This window comes from Sus scrofa, chromosome 11 (assembly GCF_054392235.1).
Source record: "Sus scrofa isolate SSC_HxYL_T2T_F1_AM1 chromosome 11, Sscrofa_HxYL_maternal_Yorkshire_Landrace_v2.0, whole genome shotgun sequence".
Lineage (NCBI taxonomy): Eukaryota > Metazoa > Chordata > Mammalia > Artiodactyla > Suidae > Sus > Sus scrofa.
This window is the reverse complement of record NC_139393.1, coordinates 50,765,313-50,777,434: the sequence shown is the minus strand read 5'-3', so window position 1 is coordinate 50,777,434 and position 12,122 is coordinate 50,765,313. Positions and strand designations below refer to the sequence as shown.

General features: G+C 33.7%; 1 protein-coding gene across 7 annotated transcripts in view; it reads left to right on the top strand.

Moving 5' to 3' along the window:
- Nucleotides 1–9,174, top strand: part of DACH1 (dachshund family transcription factor 1) — a 427,098-nt gene extending 417,924 nt beyond the window's left edge. For all 7 annotated transcript variants that reach the window (XM_084981926.1, XM_001924267.7, XM_084981921.1 and 4 more), the window contains one exon: nucleotides 6,423–9,174. In XM_084981926.1, coding sequence (XP_084838052.1) covers nucleotides 6,423–6,460 — 38 coding nt within the window. In that variant the 3' untranslated portion in view covers nucleotides 6,461–9,174. The remainder of the gene's footprint in view (nucleotides 1–6,422) is intronic.
- Nucleotides 9,175–12,122: the final 2,948 nt, after the last annotated feature.

Genomic DNA, 12,122 nt, shown 5'->3' with positions numbered 1-12,122 from the left:
GGTCACAGATGCTGCTTGGATACCGTGCTGCCATGGCTGAGGTGTAGGTCTCAGCTTCAGCCCCAATTCGACCACTGGCCCAGGAACTTCCATGTGCCAGAAGTGTGGCCATTAAAAAAACACAAACACACACGCACACGCAAAGAAACAAAAAACAATGTTTCATTATAAAACTATTTTCATTTTCAGTATTAACCACAATCAAGAGCTTTACTTCATACTAGCCTTATAATAAAACATATTATCTACTCTGATTTCAAATGAGCTGGGCCATGTTGGTGCATTAGGTAAACAGTTACCTACTGCTTGTCCTAGTATATTTGGCTTATACAGAGAGAATAACCTGATTGTTGTGCCCTCTTACACACAGTCAGTACCCACTCTCTAGAAAGTGTCTGGCTGCTTATGGAGAAAACATTCAAAAGGAATTTAGGGTCCTGTCCTCTCTCACTTTGACCCAACTCTATGGGCCTCAGGTTCTGCAGCTATCACTCTGAGTTACCTAAAATTCAAAATTTGTTGCAAGTTTTCCGTGTTTACTTTTTAATTATACTTGAGCACAATCTTTACAATAACTTCTAGAAATCACTTATACTGTTATTATCTGCATTTCCTAAGAAATGATATCCTCTTGTAAAAGAGCAGTGCTGAACATCAATCTCTCTTAAAATATTTCTCTTGTTAAATGTAGACTTTGTGTCTCTGCTTCTTTGCCTCGGCAGCAGCAGAATGTTCCTACTCTAAATATAAAATTATAAAAAAAGCAAGAAACAATATTTTCTTTAATTAGCTTCTTCCTTTAGGGGTTTTAGAAGAGAGGTTATGACTTGACAAAGATCCTTCCCATCTGTTCCTGTTTGTTTGCTTTTATTTTGACTTCCTTTCGTTGTCTTATCAAATATCACATGAATCATTAGCATTTGTTTTCATCACTTGTTTTGGTTTTCCTTACTTCATATGATTAAGACATTATGTTGAGAGAAGCTCAGGGCTACTATATTTTATATTAACCTAATATTCTTTAAGTAATGTTAAGCTTTCTAAATATATGATCTTATATGTTTGACCTCTATTATGTTCATATTTTCCCAGCTCTGGAGTAGTGAGATAGGGGCACGGACAACTGTTTTGTGAAAGCAGCAAACAAGTGTCTGGATATAAGTTTTGAGCAAATAGATGCCATTTTTAATAAAGCTACTTTCTAATAGGAAAGGTAATTTATTAAGCCCTTTGTGCAAAAAACAAGTGAGAGATCCTTGCGGATATTTGTAAGGGAATTCTATTCAAAACTAGAATGTATATCAATTTGCATATGGAATAATACTTTTCCCTAACATACTCCTTTGTTAATGATTTCACGTAGTTTTAACACAATGAAAGAATTGTATTTCTGATGTCACCGAACTAAGCAATTTGAAATTGTTCCAATTTATATGTCATTTTGTAATACGAAATCCTATTGTAGATTATGACTATTACTGAACAAACCCATTAGTTTTTAAGATAAGTGATCAAGCTATTCAATACTTTTATATATGGAGCGAAAGCTGTATTCTGTATCTGTTTATATGTATTAGACATTACCAATAACTACATATAATAATAGCTGCAGAAACATTAAACCAAATGAGTAAACGTCATTCCCAAACACAAACCAAAACAGAACTGGAACTTTTGTGACAAACTCCCCATTTTTCCCTCCTTAGCCACAGCAAATAAGTAACATATAGAATCTTTGTACACAATAGTCTGATTTGATGGCTTCAACTATAATATTAAAACCTGAGAACCATTACTACCACGAAGTTAAAATTTTTTCTTTAATTCATTACCTGCAGATCTAAATCTGCATAATAACAGTAAGCTGCATACAAAAATTCACACCTGCAATAAACTATTCATGATCTAGATACTTTCTTATATACTAAATTATAGCTGTAAGCATGAAATCACAATGAACTTTGGAACTATTAGGAATTTGTAATTTAAATAGTTTCACTCAATCCCTACTCCCAAATGCTTTTAATTAGAACAGACTTTTTAATTAAGTACTCCCCTGCACAAAGTGTAGCTTGATGATTTTTCTGTCATATCAACCTCCCATACAAAAGCAAACAGTCATTGTGTCAAAACAAGATATTTTCTCTGAAACCATGTGAATTCTAGTTCTCATTTCAAGTCGTTCAGTTGAGGCTCTGCATACTCAGAGGAAGCCTCTGTTTTCTAGAAAAATGGTGAAGCGCAGATTTACAAAGCAGGGAGACTGATGGTATCAAGGTGTCCAACAGTCAGTCCCTTACCTCTGCAAGTCAGATGGTGTTTCTCCTCCAGTGAACTTCTAATGGCTCATTAGAGGAAGTGACCTAGTGAAATGGATCTGGATTCACACGAATATCAAATCACTGCCCTTCTGTTCACTGTCTCTTTGAAAATGTGCAAGATAACCTTTCTGAACCCTAATAGTCTTTTTGTAAAAGGCACTAAGAATACCTCTGTCATTGAGTTGTTGGGAGGTTTAGATTTATAATCCATAAAGTTACCAGAACACAGGAGGTGCTCAGAAAATATTAGCTATACTGATGATAATCATTATTACCTTTCTTACCAACTTACTTGAATTAAAAGAAATTCTCATCCATTTGAGATATTAAAGAATGATCATTTCCTAAACTTTGCTCTATAAGGAAAAATATTTTTCTGTGGCTAATATATGCAGAAGTAAAGATAATGTAGGAAATGGTGAGTAGGTGTGAGATTATCTAGTTAGAAAGCAAACATAATGCACAAAGGGCAGCCTTTAAAGCAAAGTGTGAATAGGCCGAAACATGTGAAAAAGCTCTCTGAGTTTCCAGATGGAAACAACAAAACAACATAGCTCTGAATAATAAAGTCTTAGCCATGAAAGTACTCCAAGGGAGTCCAGTCATCTCCATCCTGTAGGTTGCTTTTACAGGGCCCTCTCCAGGGTTCCATGGCTTTGCCTGTTGTTTGAAGGGTCAGGGAAGGACAGGGTATTGGAAACATGATTATAGAATATTAGAAACATGGAACAGTTTGATTCATGGGCCCATATATTCTTCCTTGCACCCGTGCCTTTCAGCTTGCTTTCAGATGGTTTGTTATGAGAAATCTGAGATGGACCTACAGTCCCCTAACTCAGAAGCTTGTTGTTAACTCTCTGGGTTAACCTGTAGGTATTCACTGTTGGTTGGAGGACCAATATAACTTCTTCACAATGATATAAAGTTACTTAAAAGCTTTTTCTCTTACAAAGTTTCAATTATCCATAAATACGTTTTAATAAGGATGACAAACTTATAAAATAGAAGCACTTTGAAAGTTAGGCTCTGTGGACAAAGGGAGAAGGCGTTACTCTTCTAGGGTCTGTCTATGCCTGCGTGGTACATCTCAGCTTCCAGTTAATTCTAAGGCAGATAATCTCCAATGTCTAAGTATTATTCAGTGATGGAGATGCCTTAAGTATAGCAGTTGGAATCTATTTTACAGCTAGCATCTTTAACACTTGATGCATTTGTCCATCTGTTAGGAACATTAGCCAAAAATTTAAGGAGACATATTTATTAAAAGTAGGTTATTTTTATAAACATATTTTGTACATGATCTCTGGTAAGGGTGCATACAAAATGATGATTAATGTTAAATTTTTTTTTTTTTTATGGCTGCACTGGCAGCATATGTAAGTTCCTGGACCAGGGGTCAAATCAGAGCTGCAGCTGCCACCTACACCACAGCCATGGCAATACTGGATCTGAGCTGCATCTGTGACCTACACCACAGGTTGTGGCAATGCTGGATCCTTAACCCTCTGAGCCAGGCCAGGGAGTGAATCTACATCCTCACAGGGATAATGTTGGGCCCTTAACCCACTAAGCCATAACAGGAATTCCTAGTGATAGTTCTATCTATCTATCTATCTATCTATCTATCTTACATTTAGATTCAGATTGATTTTAAAATGTTGTGACATGTTAAGAGAATTATTTATAGTACATAGGCATACCAATTAATTAATTTCTCCAAAGATTTAACGTTTGAGAGGACATTAAAATTTTGAAGGCAAGCATCATGCTAAAGCATTTTCCTTCTAATACTGATGGGAAAAGAGATATGGTGGCTGATTTTGTGGGTCTCACCATATGGGAAGTTTCCCATGTGTAACTTCAAAGTGAGACAAGTGTTATGGCGTTAATTCTTAAGGTGCTTGTATTGGAGAATAAGTAGTAGAATAAGAGAATAAATAATAAGTTTAATACAGAGAGCAGAAGTATAAATAGGGAAAGAGGAGGTACTCATGTTCCAGGCTCCTAGAAGGAAGAACAGGACTGAATACTCCAAACCAGTGCAGAGCTTAGCACTCCTTTTGTAGAATGCGAAGAAAGCTGAGATCCTTGAATGTGGGAAAACAGTAACGGAGAAGATTAGAAAGGAAAGTCAATGCCAAGTTATATTGCACATGGAGATGTGGGTAAAAAATTTGGCCACTGGATCTTTTAAAACGATAACCCAGACTCAAAGATTGTTGTTGCAACTAGAGTCCTTCTACCTAATATTCTATAGACACAACAGAAGGTTTTCTAGTCTTCAATCTTTTTCCTTTATTGTACACATATTTTTAAAAATCTGAAGACTGAAATGCTAATTTTTAGTAAATCATTTCTTTTTCACAGTTATGTTGAAGGACTTCACATAATTAAATTTGAATTTAGGAGAATTTGAGAGTGTTTCTCTTCCCCCCTCCAGTCCTAGGCAACTGTCTATTTTAAAAAATAAGAATGAGAATGATATCTTCAATATAATTGAATGCATAACAGAAATATTGAGGTAATTGGAAGGAGAGATATGCAAGGATAACGTTAATAAGGATTACGAATTAGAACATTTTGGTAAAAATATCAGCATTCTACTTCTTTGGTTATTTCTGTAATTTCTACTACTAGATTTTTTTCAATTAGCTGCTTTATTGAGTAAAAATCATTAAGATCAAAATTATTGTTAAAAAGGCCCAATTTTTAGCCACAGGATACCAAGAGTGTGAAAGCCTGAAGTTTTAGTTTATTTGGTAATATCAGTTTACTAGGCTTATTTATCTTCTTTGGGCAAGTCACATGAAAATTGTATCTGATTCTTTCATTCATTTATTCGTTGAAACACATGTTTATTGAACATTTACTGGGTGCTTAGACCATATCAATAAGCAAAACAGAGTTCCATGACATCCTGGAGATAATATTCCAACTGTACAAACTAGGCTAAGCTAAAACATGTGGCAGGAATATAAAATTTGAGAACACCAATATTTCTGCGAAGTAGAAAATTGGTTTAACATTGGATTTAAGTTCCCCACTAATTACCATATCTGTTATAGATGATATAAAAGCACTCAGCTTAACATTGAAGGTGAGATCTGAAAATATTTATTTTCTATTTCCTGAATTTACTGTAGGTTATTTCTATTTCCTTATATTTTAATTCTTGAAGTTGCTAGACATTTTGCAAGCATTTACATTGCAATATGCATTTTTTAAATGTTTGAAAACTTTCCTTTTCTGATTTTCTTCTCCTGTAGGTATTAAAGCTTGAAAGTTAGACATGTTTTACACAATTATTTCCAAGCTTTAGACCACACCACAAAGTGAATCATTGAGAAGATGTTATGTTTGTAAAATAAACTTTTGTTTTGCTTTTACTCTGGATTTTTTTTTTTTTTTTGGTCTTTTTTAGGGCCACATCTGCGGCATATAGAAGTTCCCAGGCTAGGGCTCAAATTGGAGCAGCAGCTGCCAGCCTACACTACAGCTATAGCAATGCCAGATCCAAATTGCACCTGTGACCTACACTGCAGCTCACAGCAATGCTGGATCCTTAACCCACTAAGCATGGGTTTGAACTCACATCCTCATGGCTACTAGTTGGGTTTGTTACTTAATTTCTTATTTCTGCTTCATTCAAATGGGTTACAGCACGTGGTATATTTAACAACATTGCTAAAGTGTAAGATGGGAGCTCAGTCTTACCTGATGAAGATCTGAGTGCATGCAGAAAAAATCACGTTCTGCAAGCTTGGAGGAAGTAATTGTCATTCAACAGAAATCAACTAGCTTTGCATATCAGTGAAACACACACACACACACACACACACACACACACACACTCTCATCTATTTTCTGAGTGCTCTGTGCTAATATTAAAATAGCAAATATGTATTTATGAGATCTAAAAGTTCTGTATTCTTCTTCAGTCACATAAATTCAATGTAAATTTGAAATTTAAGAATATGTGAAAAAATGTTTCTTAAACAAGTGAAGAACTCACAAATTTTTTTATCAGACTCTGTAGTTTCTATATTCACATTTGTCCCTCAAATGTCATGTAATTAATTATTTTTTGGTGTTCCTTTTTAGATGGAAGACTCTATTTGAAAACTACTGTCATGTACTGAACCTTTCCTGTTGAAGAAATTCATGTTACAGTAAAGAACTTTGCAGTCAGACATTCGTCATTGGAAAGTTTGGAAAAAATAAAGTCCTTTTAAGGGAACTTACTCAACTTTGTGTATCAATGTTCTTTAAAAGTTTAAGTATTCTACAAAAAACAAAAGTTTCCTTCATTGATTTTCACCTGTGGTTCATACCAGAGACCTGAGAATGTTTGTAAATGTACGAGTATCAAACTTCTTACAGTTAATAACTGCAACTTTGCTGCTGGACACTTGTATACAGAGTTAAAGGCAGGTCTGAATAAGACCTAGCTTTGTTTTTTCGGTTTTTTTTTTTTTTTTGGTTTTTTGTTTTTAATGGAATGAACCATTTTCCTCTTCTGAAAATTCTGTATCTGAGCACATCAAGAGACTCTTGTAGCACTAGTCACCCAGACTTACAGAATTATGTCCTCCGAAACCAGCAAGAACACTTGGAGATGAACTTGTAGGGGACATAGAGGATAACCTAAAAGAAAATCAATAAATTAAAGAGTAATATTCTGTTACATTCAATTTTAAACTCTCTAAGTGTGGGTTTTCTCCTGAAGATTTTTGTTCACATACTTTCCAAAAGACCAACAAATGGATATTTACAACTACCCAGTGAAATAACATTTTGCATATCTGAAAAGAAGCATTGACTATAAGCCAAAAGGTTTCACCGAAGGTCTTTTTTCCTTAAAAAAATATAAATGTAACATGTTTTCATTCCAAACTGGTAGTGGTATATAGCATTTAACATGATAATGATGCTTCTTATTCAAACTGTTGGTCACATGTACAGTATATAAACATAAAACATACAAGGAAGGTATTATGTATGCAGTAGTATACTAGAGTTTAGGAAAAAGAAAATTTTAGAAAATATGTTTTGTCACCCTGTTGGTCAGAAAGACACCTTTCTGGTTTTAACGCATGCAGGCATGTAAATATTTGTCTGGAGTCACAGTATTAATGAATGAGATCTTAAGCATCTGGTGACATCAGAACTCCATGTCAGCCACTTTTATTTGTATATTGAACCCTAGTTAGTGCCCCCAAACTGCACTATTGAGAATGGATTGTGGCTGAAAAGGAAATCAAAACACCAGAAATATTTTTATATGTTAATGTCATTTATGTTAATGTTGCTGAAAGACAAAACCTAACCAACCCTTGATCCTTGATGTATCAGTCCAATACCATGTAGCGCTGAGTGATAAAGTTAAAATGTGTTGTGCTTCCCACCCCGGTCAGAGGGAAGGGTGCCTACGTGTTATTTTCACCGTCTTGAAAGTTACAGTATGTGTTTTCACTTTTGTGCAGATAACTGGAAGTCAAGCTGCAAACAGTTTTTATTACATGATGAAGTTACCTTCTCTTTGTTTTTACATATTTGAAGTTACACCTTTAAAGACTGATGCCATGAATCAGTATAGTTGCTGTACATTTTATGATTTTGCTGTCATCTGAAAATTTTATGAGCATAACATTATTTATTACCATAAATAGCAAAATCCTAAATGTCCAAAAAAACTAGCTTAAAAATGTTTCAAGATAGTTCTGATTGGATATTAATGATTTGGTGAAGTGAATGAATTAACATTAGAGATACGCTGGCACTAAGCTTCTATAGTTTTTTAGGTCTTCCTTGCAATACTGGAACATATTTCTTTTGTGTAGCTCGCTATTAACCAGCTAAGACCATTTTTAATACAATAAAAAGGTTATATATACAGTTCCTATTTTTAGCTTGCTTAAAAGGGAGCACTATTTTTATTTAAAACACTGTTAGGAAATGCTTTGTAGAAATTTGGTTTTCTAAGCATAGTTCTTCCATAACCATCTTTTGTTATTTGAGCACAAGAGATCCTATTTCTTGTTGTATGTATTTCTTGTTTTTCCCTGTATGCAGTCTTTGAAGGATTATAACACTTAAAATTGGAGAGACTTGTGACAAGCTTTCGAATCATACATTTTTTGCAAGTTTTTAAAAAGCCTACAATTTACATAAGTAATAGAATCAGCCATTGCTCTGCTCCTTGCATAGAGTCACCTCTTAATAGGTTAAATAGTTTTAAAATACATACTTTCCAGACCTTTGAGAATGCTTTAGTGTTTGGTTCGCTATAAAAGGAAATTTTAGCAAGGATTAAAGAAAAAAGCTATCAGCTATATGCTAAGAGAGAATCTTACTAACACGTTGTAAATATTACAATTCATGAAATGTTATTTTAAGTCTGTAACTTAAGTTTTTCCCCCCTTTATTAGTTATACAGATTGGTTTAAAATTTGTTTTTTGGTTTAAACAAGTAAAATTGTGCCCATTTTATGGTTTCCATGCTTTTGTAATCCTAAAAATATTAATGTCTAGTCGTTCTATATTATAACCACATTTGCGCTCTATGCAAGCCCTTGGAACAGAACATACTCATCTTCATGTAGGACCTATGAAAATTGTCTATTTTTATCTATATATTTAAAGTTTTCTAAAAATGATAAAAGGTTATTACGAATTTTGTTGTACAAAATCTGTACAAAAATCTGTTTTTACATCATAATGCAAGAATTGGAAATTTTTCTATGGTAGCCTAGTTCTTTGAGCCTGGTTTCAATGTGAGAACCACGTTTACTGTTATTGTATTTAATTTTCTTTTTCTTTTCAACAATCTCCTAATAAAACTGTCTGAAATCTCCCTGCGACTTTATTTACAGTTCGTCTTTATTAAATTTTGTGAAATGCAGAGCATTGAAGGAATATTTACTTTCTAATGGGAGGCATCTAAAAACAACATAAGTCAGCTCTTTACAATGTGAAGGGAACAATGCTCAATGATTTTATTTAACATGCAACTGCTTCTATCTCTAATATGAATTACTGTGGTGAAAAACATCATAAAAGCACACTCTGTAGTTATTGTTTAACAAGCAGATTTTCCATATTTTGTTTCTTGCCAGCTAAGCAAACTGCCCACATATACATGATTTATTTATGTACATTTCTCAGTTTATGAAGCTGTTATTTGTACCTTTTTCCTTTATATTCTTTTATTCCCATGATTCTTATTTCACAAAGCTTTGTGCTGAATAATGTAAAGTAGACATGTTGATGGAACAAAATATATTATTCCCATATCTATAAGGTGTAGATTTGTAAGTCTAACTTGGTGTTTTGCTTTCAATCTCTATCATTGGAAAAACATGCCTTTAGAAACTTTGCAATTCCAATATCCTTTAATAATATATAAACATTTTAATCAGTCCAAAATGTTGGGTTACTATCTCTGTGAATACTCTAAACATTCCCACAAGAATGGAAAGTGAATTTTTTTCTGTCTAAAGAAATTATTTCAGTGAATTAGCCAATTATGTTTTCCCTAATAAAAAAATCTCAAATGTTTATGTCACCAGTACAAACACATTTTTGTCTTCTATCATCATGTGTTTATGCCAGTAAGACTTGTACTAGAACCTCATTCAGCCTCTGAATGTTAGTGGAATTCGGTGATGATTTAAGGTTTTTCCCCATGTATTTTCACTGGCACTAGCAAATTGACAATATGAACTAAAGTTATTTATTACTCAAGGAAAGTAAATTATAAATAAAAGTTACATGGATTGCATTTTTACAATATGGAGAGTAAAGTTGTTAATAGAATTAAAACATTATTGTAAATGGCATTGTAAATATATCACTCTTCCTCATGTGTAGGCTTGGTGCTAACGTTTATCTTTCATATGTACAACTGGTATACAAAAGCTGAACTGATCCTCCTTTATTCATTTAAATAGATTCGTTAATAAAGCCTCTATTCTGCACAAAGCATGGTGCTAGATGTTGTAATGAATGAAGTTGAAAACATAGCTGTTGTCTCAGAGGAGCTTATAATTTTCTTGGAATAGGAAGTATTACTTTCAACAAGAAAAGATTCACTGAGGAGTTCATGCTGCGGCACAGTGGGTTAAGAACCTGACATTGTTGCTGCTGTGGTATAGGTTGCAGCTGTGTCTTGGATTCAGTCCCTCCCCCAAAAACTTCCATATGCCAGGAGTGCAGCCAAAAAGAAAAAAGAAACAAAGAAAATGATTCACTGGGTATCTTCTATTCTGTCATGAATATGGAACTGGTAGTAAGAGGGTATTGATTTAGACACCTCTCCTCTAAGTGGTAACAATCTAATGACCCATTTTGTATATTTACCTTCTAGTGACTAATACAAGATGATATGGGAATCAGACAATTCTGCAGAGATTAAGAAAAAGGATGGTTATATTTTCCCCTAGGTAAAAATGTTGTACTAGTTATTGAATTCATGTTCCTTTTTATTTGTCACAATCACCTCATTATTCTTACCAATGCTCGCAAACTTTGTTTTAAATTAAGCAGACGGTTCATAAAAATTTTATCAACAAACATAAATTCTGAATATTTAGATTATGGCATATATATGTACAATATTCAATTCTTTTCATCTAGCATCTATATCTCTAAGGTAAGTAATGGCTTAAAATGTTTCAAACACAGAGCATACACTCCTAAATGACAAATGAATGTGCTGGGTAATGAGTGACATGGGGTAGCTGGGGTATGTGGGAGGCATTGTGATCTGTGCAGACACTAAAAAAGTCAACTGATAGCTTGGGAAAATCATTAAAATTACATAAAATCTGTAAAATAATTAATGTATTTTAAAAAGCAATTTTAGTATTGTGAATGAATATATTTTTAAAAAGTAATTTTAGTGTATGAATTTCCATTCCTAATCAGGTAAAATAAATGTCACATTATTTTTTCTAAATAATTTCAATTAATATAACTTCAGAACTAACTACACAGGGAGGGAAAAACTCTGTTTTAATCACTACTGAGGCTTCTTCCCTCTGAATAACTTCAGTACAAATATTTTTCACATTTGAGGAGAACCCTCAGATTTTCATGCCTAGAATCCAGTTTTTGAGAAGCAGTCCTAAGCTCTTCTCTTTAGAAAGACTCCAGGATTGTAGAAGAAAAGAATTATGACACAGTGTGGAGTGATTCTCAATGTAAGGAGAGGAACATTTAGGACAATTTGTAAGTGAGGAAGTATAAAGGCATGTGAAAGAGGTAACGTTTCTACACTTTATTTGAACTGGTAGAATGCCCATCCACACCAGTAAACCACGATAAGTTTTACATATAGAACGTAATACCTGGGGCAACTACTAAGAATACTGAATCAATTTATATGTTCAAAACCAGTATAGATTAATCAAAATCGAATTCAACACTGTAGTAAGATTAGCTCCCAGAAGTAAATATTCTTTGGTGAATCATCAAGAGCTTTAAGATACTCTGCTCATATTTTCTATCTTCTCTGAAGTGCTTTGGCTACTCTTTCAATAGTTCTTATTGTATGTTAAACTTTGTCTACAGCTACAGATAAAGATATGTTTGTTGATACATCTCCAGCAGGAGGCATCTCTATTTTCTATGTATTGGGTGTACTCACATCTAATAATATATTTTGAATTGACTTTTTTAAAAGTAGAAACTAAAGCGGTGACTACTAAGTTATTAACATTTGTTTTTTTAGAAATACTATTGTTAACTTCTATCCCAAGAGTGGGAGCTGGGAGGAGGCGATGTTGATACCAGTCAGCCCTT